This window comes from Tachypleus tridentatus, chromosome 9 (assembly GCF_004210375.1).
Source record: "Tachypleus tridentatus isolate NWPU-2018 chromosome 9, ASM421037v1, whole genome shotgun sequence".
NCBI lineage: Eukaryota > Metazoa > Arthropoda > Merostomata > Xiphosura > Limulidae > Tachypleus > Tachypleus tridentatus.
Genome location: NC_134833.1, coordinates 137,563,960 through 137,587,108, shown reverse-complemented (window position 1 = coordinate 137,587,108; position 23,149 = coordinate 137,563,960). Strand labels below are relative to the sequence as shown.

The following is a 23,149-nucleotide window of genomic DNA, read 5'->3' as shown; positions in this document are numbered from 1 at the left end:
CCTTCCAGGTAAGATAAAAATATAACTATTACTCAAAACAAAAGTTATACAGATTTAAAAAATTAATAAACAAGTGCCCAGACAAAACTCTTGTAACTAAATATCTCAAACACAGAAATGTCCAGAGGGTAAAGCAGTAATGCTATTATTATATCAGTATTAAATGACACATAAGAATAACCAGAAGAAAACAAAAAACCTAATTTGTAAGATTACATAAAAGAATAATTTAGAATATTAAACAGATCTAATAACATCAAACAAACAATAGCCAAGTGATTGTCTGTAACACAATTATAACTTTATATAATGAACAGACATGCATCATTCATAAGTCTTATTTTGAGAGGAGACATTTTTATTTCTCTATACACCATGAAATTGCATATCAAATAGCTAGAAATTATAATTTTATATAATCGTATATAAACTTAATATTCCTTGGACACCTAGGGAAAACTTGTTGGCTTCTTAATATTAGAAAGGCTTAATATTTAACGTACACTTAGTGGTAAGTGAGCTAACATTTTTAAGGCAAATAAAAATATAGGTGAAATAAAAGATAGAAGGAAAAGTACATAAATAAACCTATAATTAAAAATCAAGTTTAACTCAACACTCCTACGAAAAGTGGGGCCTAATAGGCCCCAGAGCAACTTGAAAGGTTATTAATATTAGGCTAATAAATTTGGCTAATAAATAATAAATTAGGCTAATTCATTTGATGAAATGAATCAAATGAAATGGCAATTTCATTTAAATACAAATTTATTAGCCTAATATTAATAACCTTTCAAGTTGCTCTGGGGCCTATTAGGCCCCACTTTTCGTAGGAGTGTTAAACAGTGGAGATGTCATAGGTAGCAGCATCAGATGATGATGGCTGCCATTTAAGGGTTAAAGAAGATATTGTACATGTTGGTGTTTAAGCCTCATTTTGAGTATTGTGTTCAGTCTTGGGCTCTTTACCTTAAAAAAGGACATTTAATTGCTGAAAGTGGTTCAAAGGAAGGGCCACAAGGTTATTAAAGAGGTTGCCTCAGTCCCTGTATTTGCTTGCAGTCAGCCTAATCTGTTTCCTAGTGTTTATGCAGTATGAAATGCAAGGAATGCATTGGATTGTTCCTGTACACCAAAACAAAGTATAAAAACAAGAAAATGTTTTGAACAATAAAATAATACAGCATTCATTTCTGAAAGATCCAGATGTATGAAACAAATGGATATATACATATGCTGAAGAGATGGAAACTGGAACCTGGTGTTGTGTTTAGTGTACTCTAAACTTTTTGTATCAGATGATTACAGTGAGATTTGAAATAAGACTTCAATTTTTCTCCAGAAGTAAAAATTAAACCCCATGGTGCTTTTAAAACGCTATGAAGTGAGTCACCACAAGAGGCAAAAGAAATTGAAACCTCAGCTAAAAACTGGTGCATAAGTAATAAAAGGAGGACTTAAAAGAGATGCAGGAGCAAAAAACTGGATTGAAGACAGGAATTGAGATAGTGTGTGAAATAAATAGTAGTACAAAAAACTGTAAGAAATGTGATACAAGTGAAATAATTTTGCAGAAATATGAAAAGCAAGTTGAAAACAAGCTTCTGAATCCATAGGATCAGGAATGAAACTCAATCTATAAAGCTTAAGAAAGATTCACAGGAACGTATTGCATCACTAGTTTGAGAAAAATTGATATCAGTATTTAGAAAGATTGAGGTTGATGTTCTGCTCAACAGAAAGAAAATAGTTTTAGTGGAGATATTTCAAGTACACTTGGTCCCTGTTTCCTCAGTAAAAAAATAGTTGTAAAATAAATTGCATTACCAATTATCTAGATTTGAACATTAGAGAAATGGATATTCAGTCTTATTATTTGATTGGATATTATAAAATGACATTCAAAATACAAATGAATTGCTCAAATATAGGCAAAAACTAATAAAAATTGTCAGTTAAACCTCTTGCTACAGGACCAGTATAATATACACAAGTTCATCTCTCAATTGCATGTTAAGTATTTATGCTGTAACATTTAAAACAGCATGCCTGTTTTCATAAAATTTGGTATACTTTTAGTAAAGATTGAAAGTATTTTGTTTATAAAAATCATATTTTTAATGAAATATTTTTACTAAAGATTTGTTTGTGAAATGACTATTATACAGGCAGCTGCTCAATGTATTCCTCAAACATAGACACGCTTTCCATGATATCCTCGTCTGTGGTGGAATCCTGCCTGCCACTTGGCACAGAAGACTCAAAAATGGGCCTGGGATACTTTTTATAGGTATCCCATACTCTTGCATCACATCGCTTTCCAGCAGGCCCATGCACATGCTAGATGAGTAAGACATCAAAGCCAGAAGGAATCTTGGATTAAGTTCACAATCAGCATATCTTCTACCAACAGTTCCAAAACCATATGGGACAAGATCTGAAAGGTCAGTGGGAAATATAATTCTGTCCCTCTCTTGATCTTGGTCTCTGATGGCCAGGAAGTATCTGATACCTGGAGCATTGCTGATACTCTAGGTGAAAGAATTTGCCAGGTATATAGCACTTCTGCTTCTTCCTCCTCCTCCTTAGCCATCAAGACTGGCAGAATGATCACCTCTTTCCTTTTGAGTTGTTTTTTCACAAGGCTCTTAATAACATGAGAATCACACAAAATGTACTTCATACACTTTGTCTGCTGGTGTTCTTTGATGTGGAAGTATTATCTTACATATTGTAATGCCCCATCCAAACCTGAATTTTGTGGTCATAATGGTAACATTTTTATTCTTCATATTCATAAAAGTTTTCCAGCAATTAATTTTCTAGGATACACTGGACTACAGCTCAGTCAGTAAATGTAAATTTATTAATAATATTCTCTAATATGAGTATTTCACTTCTTGGTTGTACAGTGACTGATTTCCTTGTCCCTGAAACTTCAATATGTGATATAGTAATTGTAATTTAGTGCATAGATATTTCTTGTTTGTAGACAGTGGAGCTAGTTTAATCTTGCATCCCTTTCTCCTTGTGAAGTTTTCAACATATTGTCTTTTTCAGTGCCAGTCACCTATACATAAAGTGTAGAGCAGCTTCCTATAGTAAGTGTAATTTCTAGTGCTTTTTCTTGCTGTAACTTTATTTCCACTTTGTTTATGTCAGTCCAGCTTTTTTCTTCATATCTAGAGGTAACTGCCCACCTTTCAAAGCCTCAACTGTAGATCTAGAACCAGTGCTTCTGGTGATCATGCAAGTTCTAAATGGTGGGTTTAGTTGTTCACCTACAACTTCAATGGAATCAAGTTCCATCACTGACTGGAGAGCTTCCTTTAAGGATGTACACCTAATGATGTTTCAACTTGGTTCTTCTCATATCATCATTGTAAGTTGGTTATATGCCAATGAATCCATCATTTCACATGGAGCATCTGAATAAAATAATTGAGCATGTCTTTTCAAATCTTCTGCAAGTTTAGTTATCTTCTTTCCTTTGTATCCTGTCCTGGAACTTTGCTATTGGTACTTCCTTCTGGTGGATTGCTTTGAACTTCTTTGATAAGCTACTAGTATTTGATAGTTGTTACAGTTCTCAGCTGGAAGGTTAATTAGTGTCATCAATGCTGACCATTTTAAATGTACATCAAGATGAATAGCTCATTGTTCACCATTTTACCTGTTCATGCAAGAAATGATTTTGAACTGAGCCTGATGTTCAGGAAACTCCTGTGGTCATATCCAGTACACCAGTAGTGGTAACAGTTGCAGGCCAAATGGATGCTCCCATTGCATATTGTATAGTAAATGGTATTTTAAAAGTTTGGAATTCTTGGGCAGATCCAGAAGGAGGTGTAGCAGTTAAAACTTTTTTTCATTTTCTGAATCTTTTATTTTGTCAATGATGTTCTTTTCTACTTTGTTGGCTTTGATGTTTAAATCTTCCTGTAATCCATAGATGTCTTTGCATTTCACCTTTGGCTTCATTTATGTCCTTTCTTCCTAATTTTTGCTGTTGTAATCTCTCTGCACATCTCTAAGAGCTTCATTCTACATACTTTCAGTCAGGTGATTATAATTCTGCTTATGAAAGTACTTGTTTTTTCCCCTCTCATTTTTTTTTTTTTTTTTTCTGTCTTATCTAGTTTGTTCTTGTTTTAATTATGTCCAATAGATTTTCAATGTTCCTTCCTAATAATATCTTGAAACTAAAAGTTGAAGTTAAATTAATGTTATATTTTATTTTAGCTAAATTAATTCTACTGCCATAGCAGGTTGTTTTAGGTCACCTGGTAAATGTTTTGCTAATAATAACAAATGAAATGGTTTCTTTAATGAATGTTTACTACAGGCTATGTTCACTTTGACACAAGTTGTAGGCTGAAGTTCACAAAAAAAGTTTGAACAGAAGTTCTGAAACTAAAGATATGCCTAACTTACAATACCTATAAACTTTGCACAAGTACATGGTTTATTAAGTAGCTAGACACATACAATAATCTTGCTACTAACACTAACTTGAATTACTCACTTATTACTCACTGAGTATTTCACTCAGTTAACTAAATAATTTATCCATGTCTAAATATTAGATGAAGTTATTAGATTCTTATGCCTGTGAATGTTTTAGGTATTCTGTGACTGCTGTTATGAACATGTTTTATATTAACATTGTACACTCCAGCAACTATCTAAATTAAAACATGAAAATATATCTTGCAACAATATACATATGTATATACACATATATAATTTATATTTCTTATTGTGTTATGCTTCATCAGTTGTATTTCCAACATAATAATATATCAAAAGTTCAACTCCTGAACTGTGTAGACATTTGGAGATTGATTGAACAAGGTATAGTAAAAATAAACAAAACAAATCTCCCTTGTCTGTGTGTAAAGAATAATAATAGTGGAGATAACTGTGATAAAACAACTTAATCAAATGGTCATTTATTAATTCTATTTTCAGTAGTATTCTGTTTGGTTTAAAAGGGTTAATGGGGGTAAATACCTAAACAAGGAAGACAACAAAGAAATGAATGATGTAGTATGGTATTCACTGTCCTGTCATGTTAAAGAAACAAATGATGTATTATGGTATTCACTGTCATGTTAAAGAAAAGAATGTAGTAGTTATTTACTGCCATATACTGACTAGAGCAAGCCTCCTACATAGATCAGGGTTGATATGTGGTCAGTATTTCTATTTCTAATTTTTTAGTTTGTTTTCTGTGTTATTTTGTTTTTTTTGTGAGTAGTGCACTGGTGAATGTAAAGCTAGATTTACATAAGTTTAAAATAGTTCACATTTTCTAATATGGTTACTTTGCATACTTCATTTGGGTGATTTTATCCTTTGTTCTCTTTTCCTTTTTTTATCATATTTGTTTGCATTTATAGTTCAGAAGTAAATTGTTTGCCTGTTTAATTTCTGTGTTCATACCATTTTGGAGTTGGGGGATTTATGGAATTTGTTAATAACTAATTATCAGTCTCATAACTTAAATCATTCAACTACTATTATTTTCAAGTGAGATGGCTAAAAAGAAAAATAATTGAATGTTCTCACATGAGGTGGATAAAAAATAAACAAAACAACTTAGAGCTAAAAGTCATGTTTTGATATCCATGGTGGGCAGAGCACAGACAGCTGTTTGTGAAGCTCTGTGCACAACAGACATATTTGCAGTTTTCAGTTACTTTGATAATTGGAATAATAAAAAATGGTAACAATCAGAAATCCTATTTTTCTTTGTATTTTATTTTCATGAGTTGTAACTCTAATTGATTAATTTTTATTTTTATATTAACAATTATTTTAAGAATTAATTGAAAATAATGATGCCAGAATTTAGATTACTGGATATTGGAAATAATCAAAAACTGTTGCAATCAGAAATATAAATTATTTTTGTGACATTAATTGATTCAATCAAGAGTTTTATAAAGTTGTTATTTTACATGAGTTTGTTACCGGTGTTAATGGGTGACCAGCTATATTGACAGGTTGAGTTAATCACCCAACTTTAATCTTAATTATGTTTTCATATCATACTTTGAAGAAGAAATTAAAAAGAAATGAATATCAGTTGTTAACATTTAAATATAATCTTTTATCAAGCAAAAAAATGTTAGATATAAGATGTAGAGAAAAAATGATGAGTGGACTTTGTATATTGAAAAAAAATCCTTTAGATTTATGTACAAAATAAATTGAGGATTGCACTTGTAGGAGATAAGATGTTGACTATAATGAAGTAAAAAGAAAAGATACTTGACTGGTTTGTATGTGTTCCACTACTGGAAGTGGTAATAAAATTATATAGTGTAACTGTATTTCCAAACAAGTATTGCTATTTCTTTGGTTTAAAAGGTTAATGGGAGGGTAAATACATAAACAAGAAAAACAGCAAAGAAAAGAGCAATGTAGTATGGTATTCACTGTGATGTTAAAGAATGATGTGGTAGGTTATTGATACTTGACTGGTTTTATGTTCCACTACTGAAGTAACAAAGTTATATAGTGCAAAAGAATAATTAATTTTTTGATCTTCTTTTTTTATATTTAGTATCTTTTGTAGTGAACATTTTTTGTTTATTTTTAGTGTATATTTAGAGTAAGTTTTATATTTGAAGCTCTACTTATCTGTTACTCTTCAGAAATGATCTTATTTATTCCAAATGAAGAAGAAATCACTTTTTCAAACTTTTGCATTTTCATTTCTCTGTAGATTCACTTTTTTGTCATATTTCCAAATAGTATTAAATTTTGTAATTTATGATATTTAACAGAGAATGGTTTATTATAGTATTGTCTTCAACAAGCTGGAGACTATCATTAGTCGAGCTGTCCATTCAACGATCCTTGTCTCAATGGCACCTAGTAAGTGCTGTAGCCCTGGAGCGCAAGCCAGTTATCACAAAGGAAAAGTCAACTTTTGAAAAGAAGTTTTATGATATGCTTCAGCAGATGGAGCTGAGAGGAAGTCTCTTGAGTGACCATGAGCTAAGGAATAAAGAAGACATGTGAGTAAAGGTTTTCTTGTAATATTTTGAGTATGTATGAGTTTGATTACATGAAAAGCCAGATATTTACACTGACAGTCAGTGAAAAGTAATTATTGATGATGAGAAACCCACTTGAAATAAAAATGTATCCAAGAATGGCTGGTATGGTTATTAACACTTTTATTTATAAGCATAGAATGATGTTTTGAGTTTCCTAGGTCATCTTCAGGTTAACCATACCAGCTGTTCTGAGGTACAGTCATTGAAAAGGTATATTATAAACAGTTTTCCTCATGGTTGGAATTATTAACTGTTCATTCAATGTGAAATGACCACCCCTTCACACTTTTGACATGCTTCATCAAATTCTGAACACCATATGCCAAATCATCCCATTTCTGTGGTCTTTTATTGGGGGTTATGTATTGAACAACCTGAATACAGTTTAACTATAGTACCATGTCTTGCTTATTATGCAATGAACATCACCACGCTATTGGTATACTGGAGGATAACCTGAAAATGACCTAGGAAGGTCGAAATGTTGTTTTCCACTTTAATTTAATAAAAGTTTTACTACCCATACCAGCCATCTGTGGAATACATTTTCACTTCAAGTGGGTTTCTCATCAGTGAGTTAAATGTTCAACTGTGCAAGTTGTACATATTCCAAATACCAGATACACTGTTTTCTTGCAGTTTGAATGCATAAGTAACTGTGATTTCAGTTATTAAGACAAAATCATGGTGGCTCACAGAAATATTTTTAAAGGGAAGTAAAACATGTTTAAGTCAGTGGACTAAAAGAATGTGTTTTCACACAAACACAAATCTACTGTTCTCATAAAGATTGTTAAAAATATTTAGTTTATCTACGATGTTAATTTTAAGTATAATACTTGCAAGTTTTGGTGAAATGGGGGGAGTAAATGACCCTTCTTGCCTCTTCCTGCAGGAGTCCATGAACTAAGTTGCTTAATCTGTTAATATTCTAAATCCTTTAGTTCCAAGGTATTCTTTCAATACTAGTGAAAATGATGGGACCACTTTGTTTTCAACATGATGTAGTATAGAATCTGAAACAAAGCTTGTGAAACAGTGCTGTACTTATTGCATTTGCAAACCAAAAAATGTGCTCCATATGTGTAGTTCCTAGCATACACACATTTTTATCCCAGTGTGAAATATGCATACTTGCAAAGTATGATGACATTATGCAGCAGCTAGTCTGTTTTCCATGACAACTGTACCAGCCCTCTACATGTACTAAATTATTACTTAGGCTTAAGGAGCTGCTTAAAGGTTACGTAACTACAACTTGAATGACATTATAGAAAGTAATCAGTGATAGAAATAAGCATAGTTCTTTCTGTCACAAATATTCATTTAGGCCACATCTCATGTTATCAGCTATGACATATTCACACAATTCAAGGTAGTTAAACACACAAGGAACAACACCAAAATTACTTTGCTATCATAACACTGCAGTAAATCCCAGTTACAGTTTGACCTTTTAGAACTACCATCTAAAGGGTCACAAAACTTTCACTAACATATAAATATAAAACATAACGTAGAAGAATTTTGTAAAATGATGCACAACTGAGTTAAACAGTTTGCCAGTTTCTCATTAGTTGTAAAAGAACAGTGTCTATTGCAATTCATAAAGACTAGTACAGTCTTGCAGACCATCAAACACAATGTTACATGGCTATATAAAGTTGCATCAACTAGTGCAATAGACCAGATTTGCTTAGGATATTTCTAAAAGTAAATGTCTGCCAAAATCTTCACCTAAGTGCTTGGAAGCAAGGATTACAAAGTTATTATAGCTTATTTGTCAGTTAAAAAATCAACTATCCTAACTGTACCATAAAAGAGTGGTTATTGCATGATATCCTCATGAAATCTTACCATCAATCACCACTCAGTAGCTCAGAAAACAAGGAATACCACATCTTTTCAGTCAAACAGGTATGCATCTATAGTCTTTACCTCCTTATTAGCTCTTAATTAATACCACCACATCAGTGATCTTTAAAATCTACCTCAGACTTCTGAACTGCTAAAATACATGGAATTTCCTCCAAATTTGTGTGTTATAGCCAGATCCACTTACCAGGTTTGAACTTCCATTATGTTTTTGGTTTTTCACGATAACCAGATTCATAATGTTTAGTATACAAGTCATTTAAATTCAAAGATTCTGGTTAGTGTTGCAGTTTTGCTAGTTTGCAAGTGTTAGTTTTGAGTCCCATATCATGGTATTTATGGATGAATATAAAGAAAACACAAAAACTTTCATTTGTAAAGTCAGTGCTAGGGCTTTTTCATTTGTATTTAAACACTTTTTATTGTTCATTCTCATCAAACATTTGTGTTTGTCTATCATTAGGGAAGCTACTGTTTATGTTTCAGGTTTTGCGATTGATAATTCAGAGGTTCTTCAGGTCCCTTCAACCTTATTTTCAAAGCTAACTATAAAAAGTTCTGAAAGAAAAGCTGTGGTTTCTTTGATATCCAAATAATAAACTTGAATATGGTATCTGCAGAATCTATTTCTATGAAGAAAATTAAAAATATTTGAGTTTTAATTAATTGTCAAATAATAGATCATAATTTCTCACAAACCAATCTTTGATGTATTAATTTTTTCATGGTGAATAATTTTCTGATAAAAATTTAAATGTGTATATTTTATTTTGTACATGTATATCTTTCTCATGTCTATGTTAAGTGATAGCTTAAGTGTTAACCATTATTCATCAGCTTGTCTTTTGATCTATTTTGAGTAGAACTTAATTTCTATACTTTCAATTGTCCCCTGCTGGTACATCAGTAAGTCTATGGATTTACAATGCTAAAATCAGAGGGTTCAATTCCCCTTGGTGGACTCAGCAGATAGTCTGATGTGGCTTTGCTAAGAAAGAAGAAAAGAAACAGTTTCAGTTTTTCTTCTTGCATAATGGCTCATAAATGGTTAAAATAACTGCTACCCAAAAGGATAAATTGTATTTTTCTATATATTACACATTAGAGGACATCATGTTTAGTGAAAGAAGTTTAATTATGTATAATAATCTTATTATTTGGGCTGACTTAAGAAGGTACTGTAAAATTATAAAATAGTTTTTGTTAATATTACAAAAAATACTCAATAGAATAAAGTAACAATTGTTAACCAAGTATTGATATTTGATATATTTTGGTATCTGTTTTGAGTATTAACTTCTGAAAATATCAGTAAAGTATAGAAAAAGGCATAAGAAGACATCCCAATGTATCCTTCCTTCTTAACTTTCATTACTATTTTGAAACTTCCTACTTTTATGTTTAACTACATTTTCAGTTAAACTCAATATGAAATTCAAAGCTTGTCACAAAAACATGTATTGTGAGCTCAGCCTCCATTATTAACTTAAGATAGTTGTATTGTGAGCACAGCCTCCATTATTAACTTAAGATAGTTGTATTGTGAGCACAGCCTCCATTATTAACTTAAGATAGTTGTATTGTGAGCACAGCCTCCATTATTAACTTAAGATAGTTGTATTGTGAGCTCAGCCTCCATTATTAACTTAAGATAGTTGTATTGTGAGTGCAGCCTCCATTATTAACTTAAGATAGTTGTATTGTGAGCACAGCCTCCATTATTAACTTAAGATAGTTGTATTGTGAGCACAGCCTCCATTATTAACTTAAGATAGTAAAGTATTTCAAAATCCGGTGATTGGTTTGCATAAAATACAGTTTCTTTATTATTGTTATAGTTTGTCTTTTTTGCTTTCTGGTAAGTGATTTTAAGGGTAAACCTACTCTCTTCTAATGAAAATAACTAAGGGATGATGAAATGTTCCTTTACTTCAATACATTTTGAGTTTTTAAGTTGAAGCATGTGCACTAGCTTTTGATAAATTGAGCTTTTTGTAATAGTTGCTGCTTACATGAGCTTTAGCTGCACATTGTTTGATTTTTCATACATGAGAGTATGTATATGCCTGTCAGTTATTTCCTGAAATATTTAGTCTCTGATAGTTTAAATAAACATTAAGTTTGTATTACAGTATCATACATGTTCATGGCAATGGTGACCAAGACAGCCTCTCTCTCTCTCTCTTTTATATATATACAACAAGATTTATATTTTTAGGGTAATGCAATAAACATGGTTCCAGCAACATTGGTTAACCAGTGTACACAATAATAGTCATGAACTTTCATGATGATGTTAGCTATTGCCATATAACTAGTTTCACCATTTCTGTAGTATTTGTCAAAAGGTGGGAGCACAGGGAGATACAGAAAGAAAGAAAAAAAGGTAAAGTTCAGTCCTAATCAGTAAAAACTGTCCTACAGAACAGAGTAGAAATGAATCCAGCAATAGTACATTTTCTGCCAGTTCTTGCTTATGTAATACAATGAGTAATGCATTTATGTTATTTCATAGTCCTGTTCTGAATTATCCACACTTTTCTTTACTGTAGATTCTACTTTCTGCACTTAGTTGAAACTCATAGAAATATAAATTTAATGTTTATAGAGATAAATACATACATACTTATATATCTCTATACATTTTTTTATATAGGAATAGAGCAGAAAGAATTAAAAGGGGAGAAATCGATGAAAGTGACTTGGATGCAGCGTCTAAACAAACTGCCCAAGATTTTGAAGATGCAGCAACAGAAGAACTTAATAAGTTTCAAGTAGCTTCTAGAGTGACAGGTGTGTTATACAGCTTTTTGTGACTATAGTTTTGAGTTGTACAGCTATGTTATAATGTGTAACTCGTGTCTAAGACTTCTCACTAGTTTAGTTTCTACTCAAATGATTTGAAATAGTGTGGCTGTTACCTGAGAGCTCTCATAATTTTAGTTTAACTTTTTTTTTTGTAATAACATGCACCATTTATGCACAAGACTTTTTCACTGTATATATAAGTAAATGTAGATTTATTTGTACAAGCAGGTAATGATGTATTTTTTTTACTATCACTTCCCACATATGAAAACATAAAAATAGAAAAAAACTTTTGTACTTTATAAAATCATAATATTGCATGCAACATAAAGAATAAACACTAAAGAATTATATAATGACATCTGTGTAGGCTTAGTGGCATGCTGAGTGAGAAGGATGTGTTTGTGTGGAAGGGGAGTGATATATAAAGGTCACTGATACAACTAAATATCAACTGGGATTTGAAAGAGTAGTAGGAACAATTAAAACATCATATGATGTGTGTAGCAGTGAAAGGGGTAATTGCACTTCTCCAGAGTTGTAACAATGTGTTGCTCATAAAACACAGCTTACAGCTTTAAACTAGGTTCATCCATGTTATAAAAGTTGCCAAACATCATGAAAGCTCAGGAAGTTTAATTCAAAATCAGTTGATACAATAATATTTTGTAGTATTGATAAGTTACAAGCTTAATACTGTTGTAGAGTAATAAGTTGTACTGATAACATTGATTACATATACTAATACACTGCTGTCCAATAAAACGTCACCACCTCTGGTAATAGTATGTTATCAAATACACAAAGAAAATATAGTTTCATAACTTAATATATGATGTGAATGTTAATGAACTTTTCTTGACTGCTTGTAGCATTTGTTTTGGAGATTACGAATTAGCATCAGTACTGTTGGTGTTATGCATGTTCTTATTTCATTGCAGAACAGCTCAATATGAAAACGTAAAGAAAATAATAATTACTGATATTGTCAGTTGTTACATTAATAATAAACAATGTACATTGTTATACACATTTTTTCAGAACATTGTGTTTTCAATGCACAGTTTTTAAAATATGATACCCTTGAACATATCTAACCAATAAAAGTTGAATAGCTAGCACACAGGATCACCTACAAAAGTTGTAATATTTTCAAAACAAGACCCAAACTTGAGCACTTTCAAATAGTTGACTGTTTGAAAATGCTCGAGTTTTGGGTCTTGTTTTAAAAACATAACAATAAAAGTTGAGGGAGAGTTGCAATACAGGGGTCAAAGGCCAAGAAACTTATGTGAGTGTAATGAGACAAAATTATATAATAGTGTAAATATGATGTAACAGGTGGATTTGAAATATTTAAAGTAATTTTATGTACAAGACTGTTTTAGTAATTTACATTCTCTATGTATAGTGATATTCAAAGCAACCTATATGACAATTCCAGGAGTAATCCCAGAGAAATTAAAATTAATTTAATTTATTATAGAACACTGTGTAACAAGAATAAAGCAGAACCAAATACAGGAAAACACTTGATGAAACTTTGTAGAATGGATGGCAACTGCCTGTTGTGCAGACACAAGTTTAGAGGATAATGTTTCAAAAGTCTTCTGCCTTTTATCTTCAGGTCAGTGTGTGTACAACAACAACAACAAGGGGTTTAGTTTAGAGAGAGAGAAGTCTGAGGAATTCTCTCTCCAACAGGGGTGTTCAGAAATGTTGTAGTTCCACTTTGTCCCTGCCCGTGGATGATTATTTATTATTTATCTATCTGTACATGGGAGTTTTCCTATATTTTAATTTGGTTTGTTTGATGCAAAGAAATGAGGTGGGGCAGTACAAACCTGTCAAGTGAGAATGCTGATTGAGACAAAGGCAGCACAAGGGAAGTAGGCAAGGCTGGAGCCCACAGTCCAAAAAAGTCCAGATGGCAGACGAGATGAAACATCAACCCAAATGGCATGATTTGGGGCTGGGCAAGGATCAGTAGGTCAAGTTGTCCTGGCTGGGATCTAAAGATCAAACTCCTCAGATTTAGATGTGGGAGGGAAATGGGAGTACCCCAAGAAAACCCACTTTCACGGCCTGGATGCCAAATAATCTACGAAGACTGTGCCCTGAAAGGAAATCAAGGTTAATAATACATACAGGAATAAAAAAACATGATATAAGGCAAAAATGTAGAAGTAGATAATTGGATAGTGACTTAGAAAATGACTTGCTGTGATCGTATAAAGCAGTGAGGAAATTCAGGTTGAACATGCATTCACATCTGATGCCCAGAGGTGATGGTTACAATCATGAGGGTGCAAGTTTAGTCCAGTGGATGTTCTTCTTTGCTGTATTGTTCTTTAGCAGCCTGGGATGATTTGTGTCTTCGTGCAATATTTGTTTGTGTCTCCTGAGTGTTTGTGATCTGGTTATCTGTTTCAACCAATGCATTGGTGGTCATAACTTGTATGGTTTGAGTCTGGCATGTGGTTGTAACACATGAAGTTAAACTTGGAGTCTGGCAGGATCTGTTGCATTTCTTCTTCTGATTAGGTCGTAGTTGGAGGTTGAGGTCGTCGTCGGTCTGAGTGTCGCTGTCTATGTTCCTGGTGGCTAGTATTGGGATGTTGCTGGCAGTGGTATCGATGCAGAGTTGGATGGAAAACACTTTCTAAGTCATGCAAATCTGTTTTTTATATTTACAGTATCATATCATTTTGCCTTATTATTATCACATTGGTTTCTTGACTTTTGTGCTTCATATTTCAACCCTTCCTTTTCTTGTATATATTTTGATATGTAAGAAAGTACAATATGATATTTTTCTGTTAAATACTGGTTTGAGAACTTCAAACTGTAGATTTAACAATGTGGTAAATTACAGGAAAATTTTGGAACTTTTTCTCTTTAAGTAGTAAACCAGTTTTTTGTTTTCATCACTGATGTAAAAAGTTAAAATATTCAAATGGGACTCAAGTCTATATTTACTTATACTCAGGGTGGAGTATAATGGCTTTATAATAATCTAATTTGCATCTGTAAAATGTTTGTGTATAACATTATCCTCTTCCAACAAACTATAAACATCTTTCATCTTGTTTCTATTGGCCCCATTAACATGAAACTGATATAAAAAAAAGTTTATCAATTTCAATGAGATACTACTTAAATATTAATTCTGATGCTGAACTTTGGTCAATAATACAATCCTCTAATATCATGAGGCAGGAAAGTGTATAAATGTCATACAGTCTGTATATACTATTATGTAACAAATTGTGCATATTTTTCATTCTGATACAGCATGTTACCTCTTCTCACATAAATAGCTATTCTCATTTAGTGCTGCCCTCTATATGAAAAAATTCACATGCCATAAGCCTTATGCTCTCATGTACCTTACAATCAAATGGTTTAACTGCATCTTGCATGTAAATAACTTCTTGTTTGTCAGTGCTTATGTTGTGACCTTTAGTTTGTGCTCTCTCTTGAAGTCCTCCCTCACATCTTTGTATCAATTTTTCAACAGATTTACTATTTCTTACACAGAAGTGATATTTATAACTTGAATTCTTCTGAAGTGGAACTTTTATATTTCTACTCAGTTATGGAGCTGAAGTTATTCATTTTGAATTATGAAATCCAAATTCTTAGTTACCATTTCAGAGTTTGTGTTCTATCAGCATATCTATACAGGCTGCAGGTGGCAATACTCCATTGGGAAATTATTAGCTTTACTTTGTTGAAAAATTGATCGTCCAATGAACTGACCTTCATTGGGCCTTTGACTTGCTGTGGTCATGTAAAGCAGTGAGGAAATTCAGGTTGAACGTGCATTCACATCTGATTGGGCCTTTGACTCGTTTGGGTGCCCACATTTTGAAATACAGTCTGCTAACTTTGGAAAGATAAAACATTATACTCTTGTGGATTTTGAATATTTTTATTGTTAATATTATTTTCTATAGTTATTTGAGTTCCATAACACAAGTTTCAATATTTTGGTCAATACTTAAAGTGAAATTCAGGTTCAATATTAGGCTTAAAAATGTATCTCAAAATGGGTGGTATGAGTATTAATTCACTTTTATAGGCCATCTTAAGGTTAAGAAAGAGAGAGTGTTTGAATGTGACCATTGATGGACACATGTCTTAGGGACAAGAGCATAAACAGGTACCGGATTGTAGGGGGCATTGCAGGTGGATGTTAGGTTATTAATTAGTACAGGTATAAAGGTGTTCCTTTATATAGGTTTAATTTTGGTTTTAGTTGCTGTATAAGTAGGGTTTCTTTGATTTTGCATTTGTTTATATTTCTTTCCCTACTTAATATCTGTAAAAACAGTAAAAGTGTTAATACGCATACTAGTCTTTCTGAGATACATTTTTACTTCAAGTGGGTTTCTCATCATCAAGAACATTAGGCTTAGTTGTATCCTTTCTCCCATGCCATTCAATTAGGCTTAACTTGGATCTTTGTTATTTTTGGATTACCTGTAATTCATCTTACTGGTATATCGATAATTAGGTTAACTATATTCTTTTTCTTCCATACATATGTTATTTTTAATACATACCTACCTTATTTTACAACATGTCTATTTCATTTCTGTTATTATTTATCTTTCATACTTCTTCATATTAACTTGGTTTGTGTGAAATCCTGGAGTCAGGGTATGCACTAACTTCTCCTGAGAGTGTACATAGTTACCATTATGTTAGGGTTTTATGTTAGAATTTAGTAACATACTTTATCCTGCACTGTTAGATTAGACTTAACAAGTATCTATATATATGTAAAAATGGCTGGTTTTAGTTAGGAAAATTTTTATGTAGAGGAGCGAACAATGTTTCAATCTTCTTCGGTCATTGTCAGCTTCACAAAGAAAGAAAGAGATAACTAACCATAGCTGACCACATGTTTGAAGGGGGTTGTGTAACTGAGTGTAGGAATGTAGAGGTCGTGCTTAGATGTTTGATTATATTTGTTAATATTAGGTATAAAGGTGTTCCTTTGTGTTGGTTTATTTTGGGCTTGAGTTGTTGAATAAGTAAGGCTTCTTTAATTTTTCGTTTATGTTTGTTTCTTTATTTAGTAGTTGGACATTTTCTATGGTTATATTGTGTTTATTTGACTTGTGTTTGAAAACAACCTGTGACCAAGAAGGTCAAACGTTGTTCTCTTCTATGTAAAATATTTTCGAGCCGTTTTGCATATAAATTTCTCAACAAGTGGGTTCCTCGACATCACTAAGGTGACTTTTTGTTCTTTGAATCTGGTTTCCATTTTTCTACTTGTTTCTCCAATATAGGAGTCGTGGCAGTTATCACATTGTATTTTATAAATAATGTTGGTGTGGTGTTTGTCAGTGTAGTTTTTACACAGTATAGACCTTAGTTTTGTGCTTGGTTTTGAATAAATTTGGTATTAACTGGAATGTCACATTTTGTCACCAGTAACATTCCAGTAAACAGAGATACAGTAATTGATTGACTGGTAGCATAGTTTGGGATGAGACTTTTTCTAGTGCAGGGTGTGTGAATATACCAACATACAGTATCAATGTGAATGAAGAAGTTGACATGCTTGAGGTGGGTAGTTTTTCACAACTAAAAATATAATTTTATTTGCAGTAATTAGACTTGCACTGTGTGGCTGTCGGTTTATATTGAAGACAAAAAAATTACTCTTGTATTGCTATGTTTTAGTTTAAATTGATTCATAGATAACACTGACTGACTTGGATTTGAAACCAAGAAAAAGAAAAGCTAATTTCAACTCAGTTTGTATATATAAATCATATAAAATCAGAACCTTCAACAAAGAAGTTATAATAAAGGGATTTTCTTCTTTATAACCAGAGCCAAGCCAGATTATTTCTTAATATATAAACTGTGGGATGAAAACTGACACTTGAAGCATTTGATACATACTAACTGAGCTGGCTAGCAAAGTTACTGGTTTGAATCTTACACAGTTGAAGTTACACATGTTGAGAACAATTTTCAAAACGTATATATAATCTTACTATTGTTATTGCACCTTTCTTTTTCATCTTCTCAAAGATGACCTGTATGGACAACAATTCCAAATAACCAGTGTTTTTGAGACGGATGTATACAGTTGAATTCATAATACCACATCTTCATTTTACCAAACTGATATGATGAATACACTGAATGATGGAGGAAATGAAAAATGAAGGTCTTTCTTGCACTCACCACAACTTTCTCTTTCAATCCATGTTCTAAAATAAAATCATATGTAGAGTACTGACATAACCAGGCACACACAAACACAAAACAATCTTAAAGTAATTATTGATATCTGTTTTTGCAACATTGTTGTAATTATAATTGCCATAATTAAATATATATTATCAATAATGTCTCTAATGACTTATTCAAGACATTAAAAGTTAAGTTAAATACATGTTAGTTTTTTTGAAACACCTTATATTAACCTGAAAAATCAACTCAAATGTATTTTTTAGCAAAAATATTTATATTGAATACTAGAAAGGAAAGTGAAAGAGTTGGTTAATGTGTAATAACAGCAACTTGGAACTGATTTTTTAACTTATCAATACATTTCCATCTTCTTTTTGTTTGAGCTTTAGTGAGTGCTTCCTAAACTTTAAACTTGCAGCATACTTTTAATGTCCCAAACTTTATTGGCACATGTTAAGTAGTTCATGTAGTAGGTTTAGTTGCACCCCTGTCTGAGTAAGATGGCCAGAAATTAGTTATATTGTGTATGAAGGAAAAATAAATCAAACTTTAAAAATGTATTAAATTGATGATAAATTTATATTATTAGATTGCATGTGTTTTTGTAGTGGTTTTTATTTAAATGGGAAAATTATAAGAGTATATGAAATGGAAGTGTCATCAAAGATAATGGATGTATTAGTGAGGCCTTAGAACTTTAATATATTAAGATTTAGAATACACAAAAAAAATATTGTACTTGTTTTATAGAGGCATTACACTTGTATACTTTTATGTGATAAAATATGAATCACTGTTACATCACTAGAATATATTTACATTAAGAACTATTTTTTTACAGGATTACATCTGTATTTTGTGTGTTAAAATGATTAAAATGTATATTTTAAATTTGTAGTTTTGTCAACAAACTAAATCTTGCAGGCCTATCTTTCTAGGTCATGTGTAGTCAAACTGGGTCTCAACCTTCTGGGTTATTGCAGGTAGCTCCAAGAAAAGCAGAATTAAGAAAATGTCACTAGTGTAAATACTGAAAGGCAATTTTTAAGATTTGATAACCTCCATGACATGTATGAAAACCAGCAGCCATCTGCCAATGAAACTAAAATTCTCCATTCACTAGCTTCATTCATCAGATGTGTCCATGTTGCTGTAAATTTAAATTTGTGGCATACATGTGATATTTGTCTTTTCTTTGAAATCAAATATAAACTTGAATTCTGAACTTTCTTTTAAAACCTTTGTTTCATTATATGTATTGTTTTTTAACACTATGTAGCCAAGTAAATACCTAAGCAAGTCAGAAATAAGAAAGATCTTTTCAGAGTGACTTAACCCTTAAGACTTATAATAATTTGCAGTAATGTGTCTTTATATATATCAAGAGGTTTAGGTTAGCCCTAAATTCATATGCTAAAGCTAACAATGCAAAAATAAACCTTGTAAGTATAATATATATTAAACATTTTAACCAATACTCTTAAGAGAGAGAGAAAATAGTCTTAGTTATTTATTGTTGGGTTTGATATAGGCCTACCAGAAACTGTAAATTAAATTTTGCTCTATTTTATCCTGTGATACAGCCTAATGTACACTTAATGTTATCTGATTAATGTACGTTGTTGTTTTTCATTTCTTTTGTACACACCTAAACCTTGTAAGTTACTGGATACTGTGTAACATTATAGTACATAACTATAGATGTTAAGTAATAACTAGGCCCGGCATGGCCAAGCGTGTTAAGGTTGTGTGACTGAGATTCGCATCCCCGTTGCGCCAAACATGCTTGCCCTTTTAGCGATGGTCAATCCCACTATTCGTTGGTAAAAGAGTAGCCCAAGAGTTGGCAGTGATGACTAGCTGCCTTCCTCTAGTCTTACACTGCTAAATTAGGGATGGCTAGCACAGATAGCCCTCGAGTAGCTTTGTGCAAATTTCAAAAACAAAGTAATAACTAACAGTGTCAAACTGTAAATACTACCAGTCAGTGTTTTAGTTTTATATTCATAAAACTTGTTTCCTACCATTCACTCTCTTTATTGAGTGTCAGTGATGTAATCTCAGTAGAATTAGAAACAACTGACGTTTGATGTATTTTTCAGTTCTGTGCACACAGTAATTAATCTTAGAATAATGGATTTACTGCATACCGTGATGTTTGTTTGTACATAGCTATATTAATAATTTTATGTTGATTTAAAGATTAACTAGGACATAAGATGGTAGTGCTCTGGATGATAAAGCTGGCTAATTGGGTTTTAATATTTATCACACCACAACCATTCCACCCACTTTACATTGTGGGTGTATGTTACAAGAGTGACAGTTCCTGATCGTGGGTGCTGCTGACTGGCTGCCTTTCCTCTGGTTGGGCCCAGCATGGCCAGGTGGTTAAGGCACTCAACTTGTAATTTGCAGGTTTGAATTTCCATCACACCAAACATGCTCATCCTTTCAGCTGTGGGGACATTATAATGTGATGGTTAATCCCACTATTTGTTGATAAAAAAAAAATAGCCTAAGAGTTCGTGGTGATGACTAGCTGCCTTCTCTCTAGTCTTACACTGCTAAATTAGGGACAGCTAGCACAGATAGCCCTTGTGTAGCTTTGTGCAAAATTGAAAACAAACCAAAGAAAATCCTGTGGTCAAGAGTTTAAATTTGGGTAGCTTTGCCATAAATACAAAAAAAAATAGTAATGTTAAATATTTTTTAAATCTATTTTTCTATTGAATTTAAAGAATAGAGCAGTTTAAAAAAATTAAACTAGCATTTGTATAAAGTTTCATTTTACCACCCTCTCAGTACAAAGTAATTTTGCACAACCTAAAGGAAAATAGTTTTTGACTACATCTGAAATAGGCAACTTTGTGCTTTGAAAATGAATAGATTCTTTGAAGACCTAAGTATTTTTAGCTAGTACTATTCTTTTTTAACACTAGGTAATGAATAGAAAGTACTATTATGGTAGAAGGTTTATAATGTGTTGTGGATTTTTCATAGTACAATATTTGGATGCAATTACACTATTTATTATTATTATTATGGACTTTTCAATCAGGTTGTACAGACAAAATATGCAACTGGTTTGTGAACGTGTCATAATGTGTTTGTTTTTTTTAGCACACACAAATTGATTATATGAGCTAAATTCTTTACTTTCAGATGCTGATATAAAAGGTGACCAGCATTCACTTGAGAGAAAATTGGATGCCCATCTTCTGCTTGTGGTCAAACAAAAACTTGGGAATGACTACAGATGGGTGTTACCCCAATCTATTAGACTAGAGGGAGAAACAATGAGGCAGGTAGGTTGGTTCTTCAAAATAAAAATAAAAAGGTTAGAGCAGTGGTTCTTAACTTGGAGTCTGGAATTTGACAGACAATCATGTGCAGCAACCACAGCTGAATGAACCTGGTGAAATACACTTTTGAACAGGTCCTTCATATAACTGAGATAAGTTTAGGAAATACTGGATTAGGTACTGCTTTTCTTAATAGATTATGAAGATTGCTAACGGCATCACATGTATATATATATTAAATGCTTTTGCTTTGTTAACTGGTAGCAGCAGTATTTTTTATAAGTACTCCAGTATTGGAATTGTTTATAATACTAAACACATCTAGGTTAGTCTAAGTGTTTGAACTTCTGCATGTATTTAGACAAAATTTAAAGTATTCCTGTCATTGACATTTTTAAAAAGATATATTTATTAAAATTGGAAAAGAACAACTTCATAGAGAAGTGCATTTCATCTCGTGGATAACATTCTTTTATCATAAAGCTGTATAAAGGATATAAAGATCTAGAATGTCAGGTGTGTTCCAAGAAAGTATGAAAGATAATTAAATCAAAGTAAAATATTTTAATTTATTATGAAAATGTATGTTGTAGAAGAGCTAAATGCTTTCATAAAATTACCTTTTTTCTAAGATGTGATGTGATAATCAAAAGTTACAGTCAAATTTTTTATATATTTTAGTAAAAACTACTGCTTTAAATGCAAGATAGATTGACCATATATTTAATGTTTATTTTGTAGTAAACTGGTTGGTTGTTGACAGCCTTATGTTATTTAACATATGTACTTTAGGTATTTATAGTTTGATAATGGTAATTATTAAATTATCAGTAATTTTCCATCTGATACACACACAAATAACTTTTCAAACAAGGAATTTGTATTTATAATTATGGACATTTTTTTTCAGGCAGCTGAACGGGTGCTTTATGAAACTTGTGGAAAGAACTTAAAGGCTATCTTTCTAGGAAATGCCCCTGCTGGGTTCTATAAGTATAAGTATCCAAAAGCGGCTCGAGGTAACGGTATTCTTGGAGCCAAGGTAATGTTGCATAGATGTAAGCTAATGGTATAACTCCAGACATATTTAATAAATAAAGATGAATTGTTTGTGTTCAGTGCTGTATTTCAAAAATTGTGTGGTAAAAGTGAGAGGATTGAGTAATTAAACAGATTTTGATTAGATTTAAAGTAAGGATACATCATTGATGGTTGCTTAAGAAACCTCTACTTCGAGTATGTTATGTATTTGCTTATTTTACCATTTCAATAACAAATTCAAAGAATTCTCCCTCCATTGAGTTACAGTGGAATGACAGAAATATGTAGATATTGTAAGTCCTTTAACTATATACTGGAGTAAGTTTATGTATTATTTAGAAATGTAACACCTCTGACAGTGTATTAATTTGATACAGAGTAATTACACAAAAATATATTGAAGTCTGTTCTTCTCTTCATGCATCTTAAGGTATTTTTCTTCAAAGCCCAAATCCAGAAAGGAAATATCAGCCAGAAGGCTATCCAGGACAACTCGAATGTTGAAGATTTTCTCTGGCTGACCCGCCAGGAACTGACTGACAAGCTGCAGCAGGATTACCTGAAGACTGTACATACATTTCTAGTTGATGATGAAGTGGATTTGAATTGTGAGGCAGAAGAAGAAAGTGAAGAGCAGAGAGAAACAAGCAGACAGTGCAATTAATCATATCTTCCAGTTTCAAAGTGAGATCATTTTAAAAGCTTTCTTTATTGGCATCACACTGTAAGTAAGTAATAGTAAATTGTACAGATTTTAAAAGCAGAAAATAGTCATTGGTAGTAGATGTAAAGAACAAGTTTGAAGTAAAACAAAGATTATCGTTACCA

At 32.0% G+C, this 23,149-nt stretch overlaps 1 protein-coding gene across 2 annotated transcripts in view; it reads left to right on the top strand.

The window, feature by feature from the left end:
• Positions 1-23,149, top strand: part of mRpL46 (mitochondrial ribosomal protein L46) — a 32,198-nt gene extending 9,049 nt beyond the window's left edge. Inside the window, exons 1-6 of one of the 2 annotated variants that reach the window (XM_076457484.1) lie at positions 2,411-2,444; positions 6,812-7,028; positions 11,602-11,738; positions 21,141-21,283; positions 22,191-22,322; positions 22,752-23,149. In XM_076457484.1, the coding sequence (XP_076313599.1) occupies positions 2,426-2,444; positions 6,812-7,028; positions 11,602-11,738; positions 21,141-21,283; positions 22,191-22,322; positions 22,752-22,985 (882 nt within the window). In that variant the 5' untranslated portion in view covers positions 2,411-2,425 and the 3' untranslated portion in view covers positions 22,986-23,149. Of the gene's footprint in view, positions 1-2,410; positions 2,445-6,811; positions 7,029-11,601; positions 11,739-21,140; positions 21,284-22,190; positions 22,323-22,751 lie in introns of those variants that run through there. The other variant, XM_076457483.1, reaches the window with a different exon arrangement.